Consider the following 21,246-nt stretch of genomic DNA (forward strand, 5'->3'; position numbering starts at 1 on the left):
GGACATTACAAGGTACAGGAATTTGAAGGATACCTGTTCATGATGCGCGTGATCAGAATTCAATGAGCTCCTGGTGCATCTCTCATGCTCATATTCAGACTGTTCCGCATGGTTCTTCTTCCAACAAAAGGATTACCTTTTTGCATCATAGCAACAAACTCACCATAGTCTATCCTACCATCCTGAAACATATATATAAATAACCAACAATATATCAGAGGTTAACCCAAGCTCAAAAATAATAATCATAACAATAACAATAATACAAGAGGAATAGAGAAGATAATGTCAAATAACAAGTGCATGTTTTAAGTTTTAATCAGGATTAACATATGCTTTCACTCGACATCAGCACCTACAACCTCCCAACATAGCTATGCAACACACATGGTGTGCTTACAAATAAAATTCAGAACTCACATCATTCAAAAAGGGTCTGATGATCCTGTGTGTGTGAGAGATTGGATGCCTACTAGAGTATTTTTACTTCAGATTTTCACCTCCTCCTGTCCCTCTTTTGAAGATCCATAAAGAAAGAAAGAAAATAATCTCTTTTTCTATGGCCAAGCAGGCTAGAAAAGAAAGTGCAGTGTCTTCCAGCCCGATGAATTGGTAATATGTAATTAAGAACTGATTACAAGGTTCTTGAAAGGTCAAATTTGGTGAAACTATGTAGGTAATTGATAATCTGATATGGTAAAACTGCAATAATCTATAATCGTGACCTAAACAATAGCAACAAATTAACCACTTTTTTTTATCAGTTTTGATGATTGAAATACTTCTATACATCATCCAGTGGAAATATAATCCGAAAGGGAAAAAGAGTAAACCGATTTCCTGAAAAGGGGCATTATAAGCATTCAGAGGTCTCATCACTTACATTGTCTTGATCAACTTCTTTGATGATATCTTCAAGAGGAACATCAGTCATGCCATGTTCTGAGCAAGCCTGCTGGAGTTCATCAACTGTAATATAACCACTTCCATCCTTGTCAAAGTATGAAAATGCCGCAATGAGATGTTCTTCACGCTCCAGTTTGTTAAGATGTACAGTTGCAGCGATAAATTCCCCATAGTCAATGGTCCCACTGTTATCCACATCGGCCTGACATGATCAAACTCAGTTAGCTAAACAGAATCCAATTCATGCAATCACATCCCAAGAACTACAAACTTCTGAACCCAGAAAATTTACTCTCTCTCTCTCTCTCTCTCTCTAGGCCTACAATTATTTTTTCTGATCCAAATGCCCACTACCCTTCGCAAACATCTTATAATTTAATTTTCTATTCAAATAATGAATCATCAAAAAGCAATTAAAAGTAATTAGAAGATAAACAGCAGCTCAAAAGAATAACTAAAGATATTTACGGTCTAAAAAGAGCAATTAATTGCTGCAGAAGCAGCATGACACAATTTGAAGCCACACTAGCAGACATTAAAGCCACAAGGTTTATAGAGAAGAAGCAGCAGATCAAAAGGATTACTGCAGAAGCAGGAGCTGTTTAAAGACTCAATCAGAACTCATTTAAAAAGCATTTCAGCAACAGAATTTTCCACCTGGAAACATTATGTCCAAGAAAACAACGTTTTCTAGTTTGCCTTAACCTCATCAATGGTGCATGCAATTGTCCAGGATAAGCAGGACAACTCCTAAATACCCAAGTGATCAAATTATTTTGAATAGCCTCCTCATACTATCATCATATCATACAGTAAATTCTTCACTTTCCTCATCCAATATAAAATTTCCCTCATGGAATTAATCCAGCTTAGACTGCTTTGGTAAAATATTTCAAATAACCAACAAAATCGTCAGGAATAGAAAAATTAAATCCAGGATAGTCAGGAGTGGTAGAAGCACAAACAATTGCCCCCAAAGTACATGAGCATACGAGATGTAATTTCCAAAATCTTCAACTAAATATGGTCCCCCCCCCCCCCCAAAAAAAAAAAAAATTATTCTGAAGCAACAGGATTCATGTGTGTTACTTTCATGGTTTTTAAAGACTGTCAACTTCTATTTCCTGTGAATAAGAAAACTATCTACTTTTTGCAAGCCTATCTGTCAGTTCATGGAGAGACAGTAATATCACCCAAAAAAAGGAAAAATAAAACAGAAAAAAGTATTTCTCAATAATACTGAATCATCAACAACCTTGTTAAAAAATTTTTTTTCTTTTTCCTTAGGAAACCAAATAATCTTACTGCATCCATAAGTTGACGGATCTCTGACTCCTTAAGGTTGGAGCCATATCTTCTCAAACCAGCCTTTAATTCATCAAATGTGATTGCACCACTATTGTCAGTATCCATTGCCTTAAACATCTCTTTTAAACCGGCAATTTCCTCCTCAGATAAGCTTTCTGCTATGACCTGATAACACAAAATACAAATACTGGAGTTCAGAAATCCAACAGTAAGACTTTTTGTCCTTGAAAGAAAGCTACAGATATTTGTCCACAAAAAGGAACAGTTAGGAAATTCACTTAGAAGTGTCAATAGAGCTTCAAAATTAAACAGCAAACACCAAGAGTGTAATAGAATCTCTCAAAGCTTCACTCTCTCATACAACAACCATAAATTAATAAATATGGATGTATCACAGCTTCAATTCATGAGAACTGTTCAAGTTTGTACCAAATGTACTGTGGGGGTACATTATGTATGTGTACCACGATAGGGGGAGTGTATTGTGGTTAGTTGTTATCTTTTCTTTTGGTTTGTTTTATTCTTTCCTACTTAGGCTAGACTTCTATTATCAGACTTCTTCTACAGCAAGGACTTCTAGTCCTTGTCTATTTGTAATTGGTTTATTATATATATGCGACCGGGGGGGGGGGGGGGGAACTGCCAAATATACTGACTCTGCTTTCTCTTGCTGTTACTGGTTTTTAGTTTCTGATATTGTTACAAGAACATTGAAACACAATTCTCTCTTTTTTGCTACTCCTGTCATACTCCCCCTTCCCTCCCCAGCCCCTATCCAAGCTCCTTCAAAAAACACAAGGGGGGGTTGGGGGGAGGAAGCCATCATTTGAATAGGACTTGAAATGATAATCTCGATTATAATATTGAAGATAGAATCTTTTCTTTCTTAATGGTACCATCAATAGGACAAGCAACACCACTGATGGTAATTTAGATCAAGCGATAGCACTCTTCATTATGTCAGGGGCAGGGAATATTTTAAGCCTTGTTGGGGTGCTCAGGAGGATAGTATTGGTACAGAGCTGAAGGTTTACTCAAGGAGGCACAAGGGCCATCGGACAGGCCCTCCTTTAGCTGCTTAAAACAGCCCATTAGTTAGGCTATTTTAACAGGCCATGCTAGGTATTATGTCACTTGTTCTAAGTCTGTTTTGGACCCATTATGGGTTAAAATATGTTTCACTTAAGCCCATTACAGGCCCACCTAGGATTCATCTTAGTGGCTTAAAGGCCAAGAACAGATTCTCCTTTATTGTCTTTCCTTCTATTACTTTCTATTTCTTATAATAGTTTTTAGAATGCTATATATAAAAGAGAGGTGGGAGGAGTTAGCCCACGATTTTGACAAAGCAAAAACAGTGTCTTCTCAAGAAACTCTTGCTCCTATGGTGAATTAGTTGCAGCCAAGGCGGGTGAAGCATAACCTGGTCCTGGACTCCTGATGTGAAGCCAAATCTTATCTCTCTTCTTCTACTTTCTTTTCTTCTTTTTTTCTCTTTCATTGCATATTCTGTTAACCAACTTCCAGCAAGGTAATATCGACTGTTTCTTTGATTTTTTTTGCTTTTGGTTTTCCTTGGTTTAATATCCTGCTGTTCTGTCCTAACCTTTTACTGTAGGTTTGTTCAATGGTTATCACTCTCGGTTCTGCTTGACAGGGTTTTTTTTCCCCTTTGATTAGCAGGCCACACATTAATGTGTGTGCCTGATCTTATGCTCCATTGCTTCCTTGTGTTCTGGCCCTCATATGTTCATTTTTTTTCCACTGATAAGCAAGATATCAACCACTGTTTTATTTACTTATTAATTCTGGCTGCAATTCCAGCCTTTGGATGGACACCATTTTCTAGTATGTCGTTCCTCAGTGTTATTACTCCTAGTGTTTAAAATTTGATATTCATCGGACAAGCCAATTGGGAGTTGAACCAGTTTTAATTTAGTTTCTATTTCCTGTGAAGGCTAAGTTTCTATTTCTGTCACATACTATTACAGTCAATCCATTCATCGGTTGTGGCCCAAATTTTGACCAGTTGTTCTCCTCCATTGGTTTTTCCTTCTACCAGAACTGGAGGCCAATCTGACCTCTGGTTTTTGTGAGATATTCCTGTTCCTTTGCAGTGTCTAAATTCAGTCTTCCTTTAGTTTCTAATTCTGCTACCCACTGTTCCAGCAGATCCAACCAGTGGATCAGTTTGATTTTTGGAGGGACTGAGAAAAATATTTAGAGGTCTAATCAACCCTAGTTTCAACACCACCCAACTGTTAAATTCTGTTTTATTTAATTTTTCGTATTCTGCCAGATTGTGTTTTATCGGGATCATTGTGATTCTGTTCTTGTGGTTTTGTGTTCTAATAACTCTATCTTCCGTACCCTGGAACACATCAAGTGTGTCCTTGTTTCCCAATCATGATCCTGATATTCAATTTTCATAGCAGTTCTTCAGAACCATCAAATCAAGTTTTGCAGAGCATACCAACACGACAATTAGGAAATGTGTAAGAACAAAGTATCAAAGGATGGTTGTCTCAACTAGGATCTCCAGCATGGTTGATCCACAGTATTTATGTGTTGTCTTTTAAATGATATAATGCTATATTACTCACCCGTAAAGCCATCTTCTTTAATTTATTCATCGCAGAAAACTGTTTGAGGCGAGAAAGTACAGCTGGATCCAATGCTCTGTCAGGAGCAACTCCATTTTCGCATATCCAAGGATGACCTAAATTTAGAATGAAACAGAAAAAAAATATATCAAAATGACTGTTCCCAACTTGAGCAAAAAGAAAGAGACCCTGGCTCCAACGTAGTAGGAAACACAAGAAAGTCTTCCAATAGACTAACAAAAGATGCTGTCTTACATAGTACTTCATGAGCAGTCAAGCGATCAGAGGGCTGAGAACAGAGCATCTTTTGGATGAGATCCTTAGCACTGTCAGAGATTAGCGGCCATGGGTCTGAGTCAAAGTCAATGACTCCCTTCAACACTGCATCAAAAATTCCCTGCTGTGTTTCTGAAATCCAAACAAGTAAAGTTTCTGTAAAAGATGCAGAATGAATCAATAGCATGTGTAGCATCAATATATCAGATTAGGTATACCGGCCCAAAAAGGTGGCACACCACTCAGCAGTATATAGAGTATCACCCCTGCCGTCCATACATCTGCTTCTGGCCCATAATGCTTGCAAAGTACCTCAGGAGCAACATAATATGGGCTTCCGACCACGTCAGCAAAGACTTGACCTATAGTATCATGCCATATAGTAAGAAAAGTGTCCCAATTTAAAACATGAAACTTCCTTCAGAATCAATTTTATTAGAACAGAAAGTTGAGATTTATTTTACTCATGAAAAGAATCAGATCTCTTTTTCTTATAAAGTTTTAATATCAAGTTTAGCAGAAGAATCAGGTTCATCATCTTCTATAATATCTTCAGTGCCTTTTCAAAAGTTGAAGGCTTGTGCACATCAAACCACCCACCTAATCGATAGGAGTCCACAGGGCAATTCAACATAATGTTAACTGGATTATAAATTGAATATCTGTTGGTCATATATTATAGAGTCTGAGATCCACACAAAGAAAAATATGACATGCTAGAAGCAACACAGGGTCATTGGGTAAGAATAAAAAAAAAAACACAGGGTCATTGGGGGGAGTGGGGGGAGGAAAATTTTTAAATGATTAGTAACTTAATTTTAAAAAGGCCATCATTGCTGAGGGAATTTTTCAGGAAACTTATTATGGTATGAAGCTATACAGACAGCATCGACTTTCTTCCAATTGGAAGTTAAAAATTTCCTGCAGAAAATTACCTATCATAATTAGCATTTTCACAGGAAAAAAAAATAGATTTACCTGGTTTAAAGAAGACAGAGAGCCCAAAATCAATGGCTTTGAGGGAGAAATCATCGTCCTTGTTGACCAGCAAGAAGTTCTCTGGTTTTAAATCCCTGTGCATAACCCCAAGGGAATGACACGCCTCGACAACACCCACAATGATATTCGTCAACTCAGCTGCCTTCCTCTCACTGTAATGTCCCCTCTGAATGATACGATCGAACAATTCACCCCCGGAACAGAGCTCCATCACGATATGAACATAGAGTGAATCTTCATAAGCTCCTTTGATGGTAACGATGTTCTTGTGACCGGCAAGGTGATGCATTATCTGAATTTCCCTCCTGACATCCTCCACATCTTCCTTAGAGATCAGCTTCCTCTTTGTGATAGACTTACAAGCGTATTCGATACCAGTGGCAATCTCTATGCACAAGTAAGTAGTACCGAATTGTCCTTGACCCAACTTACGACCCAACGTGTACATGTCACGGATGTTAGCAGTCTTGTGACCCAATACGTAATAAGCCTGGTTATCGATCCCTCGCCTCATGCTGTGGTCCTTTTCGGTAGGGCTATGATGATCCTTCTTTTGATTTTCTTTGGCGAATTCGTCAGTGATCAGCTGCTGCGTGTTCGAATGATCAGAAATCGAAGACTCGAAAGTGTTCCGCGTAGAGATCGTTGGATCACCGGGCTGGCTGAAGCCCTGTAAGTATTTGCTCCCAAAAGATCCTCGGCATGTGTTGCCCATGAAACAATGACAAGAGCTCGAGCTTCAAAGACTTTCCCTCGTACAAGAAAAACTCATTAACCAAAATTGACAAGTGGAAGATCAAAAGAAAACCCTAAATACTTTCAGGATTGTCTGTCTTTTTTTTTTTTTATATAATTAAAGAAGACTAAGCAAGGATTGTTAGATGAAGGTGAACGAGCGTCAGAAAAAGAGAGAAAAGGAAAGTAGACGTGTGAAAAGGATCTCTTACCAGTTGAAATGGGAAAATGGAGACGAATCTTGGATTTAAAGGCGGCGATTGCTGGAAAGGATCTTTCATGGCTGCTTCGTTATCACATTTGAAGACAAAAAAGGTTTACCAGAACTGAATTATTTTAGTTTTTCTTTCATTATATTTTCAGTTTTTTTTCTTTTCCTCGCTTTCACTCGCTTTTCTTCTTCTTCTTCTTCTTCTGTTTTCTGTTTTGACCAGTAAGAATGCTTGACCAGCTTGCGTTTGCGCGCGCTTTCTTTCGCTGTCTCGTCCCTGTAAAAACGCGGTTCCAGGGAAAAGTTTTATTTAATTCTTCTGGGTATTATCTATCTACAGAATTGAAAAAGACAGTATGGATCGAAAGTTACAGTTCTGGACCGGCGGTTGCAGTTATCTCTCTCTCAGAATCATAAGTTTGAGAGGGGGAGAGAAGATTTCGGTGGGTTGAGATTAATGGGTTTGACTGTTTACCTTTAAGGGTTAAGAATTTAAGATGGAGATCGGGTGTTTTGCTTAAATTTAGAATTTTCTTTGGATTGAAGTTTAAGTCAATCAATTCTTGCGCAAGAACGAACTAAATTTGGATTTCTGAGAGAGAGATTAGAGAAATGTTTTGAGACTTTATCCGGTCAGACCAACAAACATCTCCGCAGAATTTCCGCTAAATTTGAAAGTGGTCTAATTAATTAAATAAGGTAAGTAATAATTATTAGAAGTTTATTAATAACTCTGATCTGTTAATGCCAATTGCAAAGTGTTAATGCCAATTGCAAAGTGCAAGGCATTAACCACCAAGGGTGGGATGGTCTTTTTACCTACTCATGTGAAAGGGTGCAAGAGGTGCGATCAAAGCTCTGGAATATCCTTGAAAAGAGAAGGATGTTATGTAAATACATAGACATAATTAAAAATATGTATGTTGATATAGTGACTAGTGTTAGAAGAGCGGGGGACAAGAAAGTGAATTCCTAATCTCAATTGGGTTACATCAAATATCAACATTAAACCCTTAGTTGTTTGCACTTATTGTGGACAACTTAACCAAAAATATACAAAATGAGATTCCATGGTATATGATCTTTACAGATGATATTGTTTTGGTAGATGTCAACCTTGGAATCAAAATGTCTGAAGATAAGTAGAACTAAGACCGAATATATGATTTGTAATTTTAGCAACTCTAAGATGGATAATGAAATGGTGAATATTGATGAGAGAGAGATCTTGATCACTTTAGATATTTGAGATCAATCTTAGATAAAGAGGGTGACATAGAAGACGATGCTGCCCAATGAATTAAAATATGATGGATGAAGTGGAGAGGTGCGATTGGAGTTCTATACGTCACTTGCGAATACTAGGTAGCACCCCTAGATAGAATTCTTTTTCCCTTATAATTTTCTTACAACTAAATGGAGCCAAAGGAATTGGCATCGGGCTCCTCTGCAGCAACCCCCAATCGCCTAGAGAATACTCAATGAGCACCTAAACGATTAGGCTGACAGGACTAACACCGTTAGATCAGCCCAACCATTGAATACCTCACTAGGCGATGGACTCCCTGGAGAAGAGCCGAATCGAAGAAATTGGTAATGAAGCACGAGAAAGTAGCAGTAAACTTGTGCCCGTTAAGATGTCGGTAAGGGCTTAAAATTGTCGGTTGGAATTCCATCTCTTCTTTTTAACGCGATCGGTGCCAACTCAACAGACGAGAGAAGGCGAATAGGATCAATTCAAGAACCGATGAAAGTAAAGAATCCAAAAAGTCTAAAAAGAGAGAAATGAGCTGTAGTGTATCAATCAGCCTATGTGATTTCCGATCCCCAGATTTGAGGTAATTACGTAGGAGTAGGTGGTGAGTGGTCAAGAGACAAAAAACCAACGGCTTGGCTTTTTCAGGATTTCCTCCAACAATGTTGGGACCCACTTTTCACCATTTAATGCTCTGTCTCACAATTCACCCCGCCCAGTTGGACCGGCCGCCAGTTGGATAATTTGGACCCGTTGACCATAGTTGACTCCTCACTCTTCTCCCAAGTCAAGACCGGGGTTTTAGTTATCTGGTATCAGGATCGGTATCAGTCCAGGCCGATATTGATCCATATCGATTTGGATCAGACTTTTACCCCCCAAATTTCTATAAAAATCAATTTTATTTATATTTTTAGCTTAATCATTACCCCTGGATCGATATCATATTGCTCACAACTAATACAATAGATATGATACCAATTCCTTGAACCATGCTCCTAACTTATATTAAATTGGAGGCGAAGAACCCATTGGTTTGATTCTTTATTTTCATGCTAATGTACCAAACAATGCTCTTTTACATGGCTACATGTAAGTAATATTCTCTTATAAATTTTTTTCTCTTTTAAGATGATACAATGATTGATTTATGTATTTATCTCTCTTTTTTAATTTTTTTTTTTTTAAATTTTTTTATCCATTTCTTGTCAATCAACATAACCTTATCACTAAACCATGATGAAAGACATTTCATGGTCAGCATTGTACTTGGATGGGTCCCTTGAAACAATGAAAGACATTTCAGATCTGTAACATATAGGGCGAAATGATGACTTTATTCAAGAGTGAACCCTTCACCCTGGGTGAAGAAAAAGTTACTTCAAAGTTTGATTCAATGATTCTGGACATTTGATTTTATAAACCTAAACCATATATTCCAATAATGCATGAACTTTCCATTCATCTGAATCTATTCTATCATTAATCATTAATGATATATGATAAAAAAAATTGTGAACCATTAATGGTATGATGAAAATGGCTTTCTAATATGGGTAATTTTTTTTGGACCATCAATGCATCCTATCATTATTCCTGGCCCTGAGTCAAGGTCGGGTCGGATTAGGGTTGAGATCTCGGGTCTACCCGACCTTGATTTTGACCTTGCTTTTGGCCCTGAAGAAATTTCTTTATCTATTAAAAAATAAAAGCTATTATTCATATAAGCAAGTGCTTCGCACACTTGGTAGTTTGTGTTGTGTTAAAACCAATTACCATCAAAAGGTTTTGGGTTCAAACCTCCTCTCTCACATCTTACATAGTCAATTTTAATTTAATTATTACAGGGCCAATAAGGACAGGGTTGGGCTGGGCTTGGCCCATCAGGGTCAGGGTTAGGGTCAAGGTATTTAGACCCTGAGTCAGGATCAGGGCGGGCCTGAGCCCAGCTAAGGGGACTCAGGGTTGGGCTAGGGTTTTAAAAAACCCGGCCCAACCCGACCCTGTTGCAGCCCTAATATTTTTAACCACTGGCGTACACATGTAGATTTCCTCCCACACTGCCATCATGGGGAAACCTTGCCCGTATTAGTTTTAAGTAAAAAATGTAACAAATTGGTGGAGCATGCAGCAGTCTCCCCATGCTCACTAGGATGTATCAAGTTCGAACCTCCTGGCCCTTACCTTCCCACTCCCTTTCTATAGAGTAGGTCATGTGCATTACTCAGATAGGTCTGAAATTCGTCTTTGAGTAATCCTATCCTGTTGGATGATGAGACATCATTGTTCACTAAATTTAAGCCCCATCAGACAATGTCATATGGCAAAATGGATGCAGTCATTGCAAGATCCATGGTTAGCCACTTAGCCCCATCCACTGACATTCTGGTTATGGCCAATTTATAAGGTGGCTTTCCAAGTGAATTACATGAGTAAAGGAGTAAACATGTACTGCCACAAGCGCCTTGGACAAGTGAAGAAACATGGAAGATTGGAAGGAATCATTTCCATATCGTTTGTTAAAATATTATTGCGAGTAGAAAGGATAGCAGAAGTTTGGGATAAATGGAATGGGCAAAATTACAGCAGATCTACCACAAACATGACAGCAACTTTACCATGACAAAAGAACACAACTGTTGGCATCTCAGCTTGTAACTTAATAAAAATAGCTACGGACAACGATATTTTCATATATACAGTAAACATCAGTTGACCAAAGTCAGAGTTTTTGTTAAGCATATTGATTCACCATATTTCTCTGAGCTACAAGGAAGAAATGGACATTGCTCAAGCACGGAAGATAGTTACATACGTTACCGCAATGATTTGCATCAAGAAAAAGTGCCACTGCTGTAGTAGTATCAACCATCAATGATTTGATGACCAATTGAAACCCCACCAGCTAGCGATTTCATATCAATGACAACTAACCTGAAGTAACAATGGTTGCACATTTATAGGTTAAGCTGTTCAATGCACTTCTTCCCTAGGGCTGTTAAGACCACCACCGCTTGTCGGCCTGAAAGAAATATAAGAAAAATCCATATGTCACTACATTTCGGAGGAATTTTGAGATAAAGGTCCTCTCTTTTGGACAAATAACTAAAGAACTCATTGTCAATAACTAAGTTGTCAACTCTCAAGCAATAGCCTAGCATGGTTACATTCTCACGACAGACCGAAAAGAAAGCAGTAAAAAAATGTTAAACAGTAGCTAGACATAAATACATTTGAATGAAGCTACGAGATATTTCACTAAAACAAGAACAGAGAGATGAACTTACAGTCCAGTTAATACTTTAATGGTGTCATAGAGTAACCATTGCAAGGTTATAACAGGTCCCACAATTGCGATCCTGATAGGTAGACTTCTTGTAAACAAATTGACAAACCCAATATTCTTCACAGCCTGAGGATTATGAAAGCTAACCCAAATAAACCTTCAGTTCTTCAAGATGTTAGACCAAGAACAAGCTGACCAACAAGCACTTACCTGCATCACATTATCAGCCTTTTTGTTATAAAGAGATGCAACAATGTTATCCGCAGGATTAGAAATCAAGGTACCAACAGCTCCAGCTGTATATCCAGCTACACATGTCACCCCAAGCTGTTGAGCTCTTGAGCAGTTCTCCTTTCTTCTGTGAATGATCTTATGATATACTAAGTCCACGGAATGCTCAAATGTCGAAAACATAATCATAGAGACTGTCACACACTCACACCATAATTTTAGACAGGGTTAGCATGTTGAGAAAGTGAGATCAATGAACAATATAAATAAAAAAAGCTGCCACTCAGATATATAGATAGTCACAGCATGGCAAGATGTATGGAACCCGAAATCAGTCAAACTTACAGCTAGTAACTAGAACAGATTTGTATCGGAACCAGACTGGATAGTGAATATAAACCGGCAACACCAGCATAGATAGACAAGCTATAATTCTTTTGCATAAGGAACAAATAGCCCATGCAATTGAGACCATCAGAGGTCGTAGTCAAGGTTTTAGAAATTGGATAGGAATCAGCAGAATCGGCCAAGTCGATTCAGAATTGACAGAAGAAGACAAATTGCATAGAACAGGTGAAATGACAACTGAATTTTCCTATTGACATATGATGCGAGATAATGCATCCAATTTCTTGTATTTCATAGTAGGGCAAACAGAAGAAGAAAAGTTGCACATAACAGGGAAAGGGCAATTACATGGAAGATTCCGACCCCAAAGTGGTACAAGCCCCTTGTAAAAGCTGAAATCAAAGATAAAATAGAGTTACGCTTTAAACACTTAGAAATATAACAGAAATGAAAAAGAGGAGAAAGGTAAAGACTCATATTTTTGGATCTTTACCCAGAGAGGCCTTCAGTTGCATAAAACTTTGGAAATCCATCACCCAAGCCCTTCGCAAAATTAGGTTGTGTTTGAACACGGACTTTGACAGCTTCAAAAGGGCAGAGAGCCACATCAGCAAACGCCTGAGCAGATGCACTGCTGATGAAGTAGACGAGGCTCCTGTGCTGGTCTACCAACACATCAGAGTAAAGCTTCTTGAAATATTCATATAGGCCAAATTTGCAGGCACCTTGAAAACCATATCCGATTAATATCCCAGTCCAACCTCTCCAAAGGGCAGAAGGGCCTTCTTCCCTCAAGAGAATATTGAACCCAGAATAAATGCTGTTATACTTGATGGGATTCACCTAATTTTTATTTTTGTTTTCATCAGAACTGCAAAAGTTGTTATACTAGAGAAATTAAGAGGTTGAAAATTAAGATGTCCTATGGAAGCAATAATTTAAAGAGATCAACCAATCCCAAAAGGAAATAACATAGATTATATATTGATTCAACCATAAATAAAAATGAAAAGTTTTTATGATGCTAACAAGTTCCTCTACAGAAAGCTGTACAGAAGAAATGTAATATATATAAAGATTTTCCTTATGGACTTTGTTTGTTTCAACATTAAATTCCGTGAACTAAAACTAAGTAGGGGAAATTTTTTACTTGGTTACTTTATTTTAAAGTCTTCGATGAAATAGTGAGCCTAACTACAAAATTTTACATATCTTACTTTCAGTTTTTGACGAAACAAACTTGAGAATGAAAAGTTGTACAAAACAAAGCCTCAAGGAAAAACTTGGTAAGAAGTCCCCCCTCCTTCTGGGGAAAAATGACACTAACAAAATGAATAAAAGAGGCTAGACAAAACAGATAAGAAACTCGTATCCTATTTATGTACAATTTTTACATGTGGTAGCTGAGAAGCCTGAGATGGCAGCCATTATTGGACTATTTTTGCCATGGCCACGGCAGCCGTTTACCCTCTTTCAGTGTAGCAAGTTTCAGTACAATAACCTCTGAACAATGGCAAAAAGAGTCAATCATTTTTCACCCTTCCAATAAACAAGAATATGAGCAAATTAGAACCCCCATCATTAGTAGGCAACAGATGCAATATATGGTGCAGTAGGGGGCTGCCATAGAAGCGCACTAGGCTTATCCAGAGGTTCCTCCATCAAATGGATTATGGATTTACCAAGTCAGTGTCATTATGGCATAGAATTCCTGCGACTGCAGGTTTCACGGTATGCAGCGATGGAACACAGTATTTAAAAATTGATAAAGGATATAAAAAAAAAAAAAGTTTAAAAGAAGACCCTTCAGATAGAGCATAATCATTTCTTTTATGTTCGGTTTCTGTTTTGTTAAGAACATTAATCTCACCCCAAACCAACCAAAATTGTAGATAATGATTAGTAACCTAAGGATAATTTAAAAACTGGCTTATCAAAATCTGGTAAATATAAGCATATAAGTTCAGGAGTCACTGAAACCCATGAAAAGAGCAGTTCAAAAGCTATCCCTGTATTGGATCAAGTCTTTCGGAGCGAAAATAAGTGACGGGAGATACTATTATTGTTATCTTCCATTTTGAGGTCTAAATTACTCTTCTCTGGAAGGCTACTGATGGAAGGCGATTCTAGAACCAGATTGACTTGGCGACAGAACTGAACAAGGACATTTGAGGATCTTCTACATTGTCAGAGAAGTATGGGATTTTGGCAGCTTCAATTAAAACCGCTAAGGAGTGGTTTAAGGATCATATCCCTATGGGCGAAACCCTAACTTGGTCAATGTTTTTCTCTATTGTTCTTCTGACGTTGTAAAGATTATCTGATTCCTTGTTATCAATTAATTTACTAGTTGGACATCAGTGTTTGTGGGAATTCAGAATCTGTCCATCTTCAAGTTATTTCAAACAAGTAAAGAAAAGAGGAAAACTATTATAAACCCACAACTAAAACCCATTTTTATAAAAGAAGCATCATCAGTCGCTGGTTTCCGGAGATCACACTCACCTGCATATTCACTTTCAAGACATCGAGAGGAGTGATAGCGAGACGGGTTATCCCAGAACTGAACATTCCCCCAATAGTGCAAATCCCGTAATAAGCTGGTGAGAATTCCTCACATAATCTTCCATCAACCATGTTCTTCTTGGCTTCCTTGTTTGTAAATAGTCTGCTACCTGTTTCTTGTTCCGAGGGTTGTAGCCAAGGAAAGAACCTCATCTTCTAACCCAAACCACCCAAAGGACAAGAGACTCTGCCGCGAGGAGGTGACACAGAGTATCTCCGAAAACTCCAAAGCAAACCTCCAGGGTTCTCGGGGTTTGTTCACGAATCACGAGAGAAAAAAGTAAAGAATAGAAGCTTTTGTGTTGTCGAAGTTTGAACAAGGATCGATTCATGACCGAAGCTTTCGCTCGCTGGAGATTCGTCCACGTTTACAGCACTAAAGAAAGGCAAAAAAACAGGGTGAGATAGGTACAGGGTTGGCAAACGACGCTTTCATTCATTCATGAGAGCATCAGCTTCGTTACTCCAAACCAGAACTAAAACCCTAAACCCGTGCCCCCAAATTAAATTTGGGTTAAATACATATACCCTCCCCGTACCCAATATTTCTTATGTACTCCTCAGGTTCTGATAATTCCACACACGTCCTTTTAAAATTCCACATGCGACCTATTTTTCAACTTAAAGCCATTTAAGTCCATGTTGTTAATATCAGGGGTTAAATGCTAACGGATCTGAAATTGAAGAATATAATGTACAATTATACTCTCATTAAGATATAATTATCAAAATGCCCTCATCTTCCCCAAATCATTTCCCCAAAATCCATCCTCCATTTCTGAAATATCGACCCTCTCTTAAAACCCATATACCTAAATACCCTTAGATAGAGACTTATCGACGATCACTGCAATCAATTAAGAACGGTTAAGAAGAAGAGTGTAGGGCTAGGACTTTGCTTTTAGAGAAGAATCATTTATAAATTTGGGGAAGCCCTATCTGTTTTTTTTCTTGCCTCCAAATAAGGATTCGATTTATTGAATGGTGGGTGGTGGTGGCTACGACAATGGTGGGTGGTGGTAGTGGGTGGGGGAGGGGGTTGGTGGTATTGAGTATATCTATAATTGTAAAAGGAGAAGATGATTTGGGGAAGATGAGGGTTGAGTAAAAATGCCTTTTCAAATTATAAGGGTGGTTAGAAAAAAAGGTAGTTTGATCAATAAAAATAATATTTTTAATGTCTAAAGCTTGATAAAAACAGAACATGGAATTTCTAAAGGATACATGTGGAATGATCAGAACCTTAGGGATACATGAGGAATATTAGATACATTTTAGGAGGTATGTGTATTTAACCCATTAAATTTTGAGGTTTAACCGTTAACAAACTACACTGGCCACGTTTTTTGAACGGTTTAGGTCACTAATAAATTGCCACGTGTTTTGATTAAGGAGAGGGCGAGTGGCCAGTGGCCTGCTCTTCCTAGGCTTAATAAACCCAACTTGTGTTTTAAAGGGCCTAGGTCTAGTGCAACTGAGCCTAGGTGGAGGCCCAGTAAAGTTAACTTTGTGCATGGGCTTGACATATGAAGTCCTAACCTGGCCAGGCCTGCCCCCATTTTTTATTACATCATGAATTCAAGAACTTTTAAATAAGAAATGGGACAAGGTACACTAGCACCTCTATGTCTATCTCTCTTCTCATATTGAAATTTTATTGTCCTCTTATGTATGATATCTTTTTGTCGCACCTCATTGATGCACTCCCCTATGCCGCTTGCTCTGTAAACCTTCTCCCATAAAAAATATATAAGTCAATGAGTTAACTTAGGCTTTTATAGAATTGTAATTTTGTTCATATGACTAGGGATAACTATAATTTTTTTGGGTTATCCATGATGATTAGGACTAACTACCCTAACTTTAACCAAATTGTACCTATTTTGAATCATTATTGATATATTATTTTCTTTTTCCCATAAAAAAAAAAAAAACTTAGGCTTTTACTAAATGAATGAATTCATCTAGGGAGAAATTTTGCAACATTTGAGATGTTTCATTAGATGGCCTCTTTAGAAAGGAATCTTTTGATAGCTTGGCTTGATTAGCTGCCTATTAGTGGAAGCTAGTGCATTTCTTTTAGATTTATTATTTAGGCTAACTTATGAGTCCTCATACTTGTTTTAGGTGAAGTTTGACAATTATTGATCTCAGTTTTAATCCTGAAAGTACTGTGGTGTTTCTTTGATGGGCTGTTTCACCTTTGAAACATGTTAGAAGCGCAAAAAAGTGCAAACGTCAGTACCATACCCCTGAAGAGCTCGTCGAGAGCTTCAATTTGATATGTATTTCTTCCTATGTTGGTTTGAACCAGATCGGGTGGGTTTTCGTGGGTAGTTTTGTATTTTCGTGGATTAAGATTTTCTTATATATTGTGATTATCTCTTTGAAAGATGGGTGAGAGAGTATAGTGGATTCGGACTATCGCTCGACCGTGACTGTAGCCTTCCTTCTTGGGGGTGAACCACGCAAAATCGTTGTCTTATGTGCTTGATTTCTATTTCTCTTTGTTTTTTTTTGCAAAAAATCGCTATTCTGTTGTTTTTCTAACACAATGATAAGTGAGGAGTTCTCTATCATGCGGATGAACACATCCACGAGGTTGCATGGTATAAAAGAAAAGTTTTGTTGACAAAATAATGCATTTGTTTTCCTCTAATTTACCAATTGAAACTATTTAAATAATTACTTTAATAAGTCAAGCTTTTAAAAAAATTGCAGACTAATTGCCTATCGATAAAGGATAAAAAGGCTGGGTCATTAAAATTTTTTTAATTAACCTTTTGAAATATTAAATTATAAAATTTTATCTCTTTTTTTTTTTCTATTCAAAGAAAAAATTGACCAAGGTTGTCTAAATAATCAAATAAAACAATTCAAGTCACATTGGAGCTTATTAATCCTTGGGCCAAATAGCAACCCTATCAAAATAGTGCTTTTGTCCTAAAATGGTACAACCAATCAAATCAATATGGGTTTCAAATCATGTATTTTTTATTTTTATTTTTATTTTTTTGCGGTAAGAATCATGTACGTAGTTATCAAAGGAATCGAATACTATAAAAATGATATTAAGATATATTAAAAAATATTAGAAATGTTAGCATTTGTAATATTAAATTTATTAAAGTATATATACCCTACTTGTAAGATATTATATACTTATTATTGTTATTTGTAGAACAAACACAATAGTAAGTTTGACTTAATAGAAAACATTGAAAGATGGATTAAATGAAAATAGCTTGATTTTGATTATATATGGAAGCTCAAGATCAATTTTTTGTTAAAAAAAAAAGTACCTAAACAGTTAAAGACCGATAAATTTTTACAGGGGAAGGTATTCATACACGGGAGATTCTCCCATCAACTTCATCAAACAAGGGGTACAAGGGCTTTTATGTCATTCCAGATTGGCATTTAAACTACATTTAATGCAAATCGTGCACACACATGGCCATGCATGAAAGCTTTTGCCAAATTAATTTCATGGATGATTATCATTATGATTTTTACCTACACCAAGAACATAATTTATGAACTTATGTATTTATTGTCAATCTTTATATTGTATAATTCCTTAGTATCATATAACTTGCATAAATTAATACACTATTTATATGATCCTTTTTAGTTTTTTTCTTCCCTTTCCCTGTCTCATAGCAAAATAAAATAGTGAATTGGCTATTAGGGGTGTCAAAACCTAGTCTGAATAAAACTAATATAGTCCAAACCAAATTGAACTGATCTTTATTGGATCAGCTTTGGTTTGGAGTATTGTACACCTTAAACCAAAACCGGGTGAAAAAAATTATTCCGAAACCAAACCGATATAACCCGAAACCAATCCAAAACTTATTAAAAACCTTATTTTTGTCCATAATTTTGCATACATATATATGGCAAACTGAACCCAAAATAAATTGAAACCAAACCAAACTGAATAAAGCTCTTTCCTTATTGGTTTGGTTTCAAATTCACCCTTACCACACCAAAACCAATTTAGCCTGAACTGAAACCGGCTGAAACCAACTGATTGGCACCCCTAGTTGGCATAATTGTAGAATCTTTTTAAAATAAAATACATTTTGTCAATTCCCAAGATTTTTTTTAACAATTTATTTTGCCCTATCACTCCTCTTGAAAGGATTATTTTTGGTTCAAAACAATAGGCATTTCTTTTGCTCTAGGAAAATATAGAAATCTTACGGTATAACAGAAGTTTTGTGAAAACCAAAAGACTATTATGACAAGATAATACAAATTATCAAAAAAGTTTTTTTAATGTAAAGGGAAAAAGAACTCTGTCCGATAATGTGATCTACGCTAGTGCTTTTATGAGTCTATCTCTCTCCTTTTCATATGAAAAGACACGTCTACCCCGTTGTTTTGAGGTGGAGAGAGATGGAACATGGGAGTGTTGGCCTAGGCCACACTCCCGGACAGAAAACTACTTCCCTAATTTAAAATAGGGACAAAGGGGGCTTGGACGGTACTTGTACAAGGACATGATCCGCTAGAGAAAGAACGTTACTTGATCGTGTGCAGTCCCTACGCCCAGACATAGGGTAGCATGAAATAACAGTTGCACCCTCTAAGAAAGGTAGAAAATCCTGAGAGCGTGACGGTTTTTTTGCATGGCCCTGTGTCTGAGCACTGGGGCCGTGCACCACACGCGACTAGGTAGCGTTCACTTTCCCTTTAAAATAAAAGAAAATTTCATTTTATATAGATTAAAAAACCTAGGAAACCCTTAAAATGAGACTGGAGATGTGTGAAGTAGAGAAGAAAAACCCTTTCACATTCAATTAAAACAGATCCCACTTTCTTTTTCCATTTTAAATGCCCCTTATCTCCTCTTGGAATATTCCAAACCCAACTACCTAAAGATGAGAGCAATTTTTATTTTTCAAACAAAATATTGAGAAAATTTTAATAACAGAAATCTAAGGGAAAAAAAGCTCCTCCCCAAGAAAGCAAACTTTACCAGACAATGAAATGGATGCTGCATCCACCACACAGGAGAAATACCTAAAAAACTAGCTCCTTTCACCAAATGGTGAATCTCCCTATTGAAGTCATGAGGAATGAACCTAAAGTCAAATAGAAACTTAGATACGAAAGAGAAAAAAAAATTCAGTGCTCTTCCTTGTCCTTTTCCATCATACCAAACATAGACTAGAATGGAAAAATACTTCGATGTTTTTTCATCAAATTTTTCCACTCCAAATTTCCCTCCACTAAAGAGATGAAAACAAAAAAATTAGGCTGTAAGAGCCAAAGCGAGTCACGTGCATAAAAAAAATGTTGTTGAAGGATTTGGGTCAAGATGTGCTTAGGCTTGCTTCTTCTTTCCCAAATATTGTTTTTTTCTTTTTTCCTAGGGCTATGAATAGTATTTCAGATGCCCTGGCTAGGAAGGCCCTGTCACTTGGGTGTGTGACAGATTGGCCAAACTCCATTCGGTGGCTTCAGGATCTCTGTGTAACTGATGCTGCTGCTTGCACTCACCCCTCTCATCAATAAATTCCCCGTTTACCCAAAAAAAAAAAAAAAAGACTATTTAAATTTATAAGAGCTAAGCTTAATTTTAGGCGAAGGATGGGACGTCATTTACTCTTACACCAGCCCCTCTTCCCCCCTTTTTCTCTCTCTAATTGGGCCATGGTTTTAGGTATCGGTTAGATATTTACACCAGTTGACCCTAAAATTGATTTCGATCGGATATGGGTCAGTGACATATAAATGATAGAATCATTTATATTGGACCCATATGGTAAGAATGAGAGAAAATAATAGTTTAACATTGTGGGGAAGTTTTTCTAATTTTTTTTGGGGTAAAAATTTCTCAATTGACATCATTTTATGATTTCCAAAGACAAGCATCATGTGATTGGAGAGAAAAAATGGCGAAGCAAAAGAAGCAAAGATGGTTACACACCCAAGAAGAAACGAAGAAACAAAGATGAATAATGCACAATATTTTTTTGAGAAAGTTTTCCTCCACCGTAGGTCGAGGAAACAGCGATAATACCCCTCATTATTCTCCAATGCTCTTTGCACGCCATCTAAATCTCTCGATCAAGGGATACCTTCACTATTCCTCGATACTCTCTGCATGCCATCTGAACCCCTTGGTCAAGGTATTCTTCTTCATTCTGGCTAAAGAAAAACTTAGTTCATATTTTTCTGATACCTAATATTGTAGTGTTAATAGTTTTAGTACATCATTAGAAACATGGTCTTAGGTATTGGTATAATTATCGATATTCATATTGGTCTCAGTCGATGTGGATATCGATATCACTATCGATGAAGATCAACTGTATTGGGTCAAAGAGGACTGTTTTGCCCCTCTAAATATTGATACCTTAGTTTTTTGGACCGTTTTAACTCTCTTGTACATATACCACCGCTATGGTATCGGATATACCTTGAACCGTGATTAGAAAGCTTTCAATAAATTAGATACCAAGTGGGTTGTGTTGAATAAAATGGGGCAGTCCAAAAATACCACTTAGTG

At 37.1% G+C, this 21,246-nt stretch overlaps 2 protein-coding genes and 1 long non-coding RNA gene across 3 annotated transcripts; 1 reads left to right on the forward strand and 2 right to left on the reverse strand.

The window, feature by feature from the left end:
- Positions 1–7,217, reverse strand: LOC122657292 (calcium-dependent protein kinase 26). The gene is made up of 8 exons (XM_043851941.1): positions 7,040–7,217; positions 6,072–6,838; positions 5,312–5,455; positions 5,073–5,225; positions 4,818–4,933; positions 2,212–2,379; positions 884–1,108; positions 1–182 (listed from the first exon to the last, which is right to left on the reverse strand). The coding sequence occupies exons 2-8, from the start codon at positions 6,805–6,807 to the stop codon at positions 60–62; spliced, it is 1,665 nt and encodes a 554-aa protein (XP_043707876.1). The 5' UTR covers positions 6,808–6,838; positions 7,040–7,217; the 3' UTR covers positions 1–59.
- LOC122657295 lies at positions 6,792–18,317 on the forward strand. The gene is made up of 3 exons (XR_006332287.1): positions 6,792–6,923; positions 11,257–11,264; positions 18,308–18,317. It is a non-coding gene; the product is annotated as an uncharacterized LOC122657295 (long non-coding RNA).
- On the reverse strand, positions 11,198–14,926 carry LOC122657294 (mitochondrial phosphate carrier protein 1, mitochondrial-like). Its single transcript, XM_043851947.1, has 6 exons — positions 14,664–14,926; positions 12,652–13,001; positions 12,507–12,550; positions 11,790–12,004; positions 11,581–11,705; positions 11,198–11,315 (listed from the first exon to the last, which is right to left on the reverse strand). The coding sequence occupies exons 1-6, from the start codon at positions 14,874–14,876 to the stop codon at positions 11,267–11,269; spliced, it is 996 nt and encodes a 331-aa protein (XP_043707882.1). The 5' UTR covers positions 14,877–14,926; the 3' UTR covers positions 11,198–11,266.
- Positions 18,318–21,246: the final 2,929 nt, after the last annotated feature.

Source organism: Telopea speciosissima, chromosome 4 (assembly GCF_018873765.1).
Source record: "Telopea speciosissima isolate NSW1024214 ecotype Mountain lineage chromosome 4, Tspe_v1, whole genome shotgun sequence".
Taxonomy (NCBI): Eukaryota; Viridiplantae; Streptophyta; class Magnoliopsida; order Proteales; family Proteaceae; genus Telopea; species Telopea speciosissima.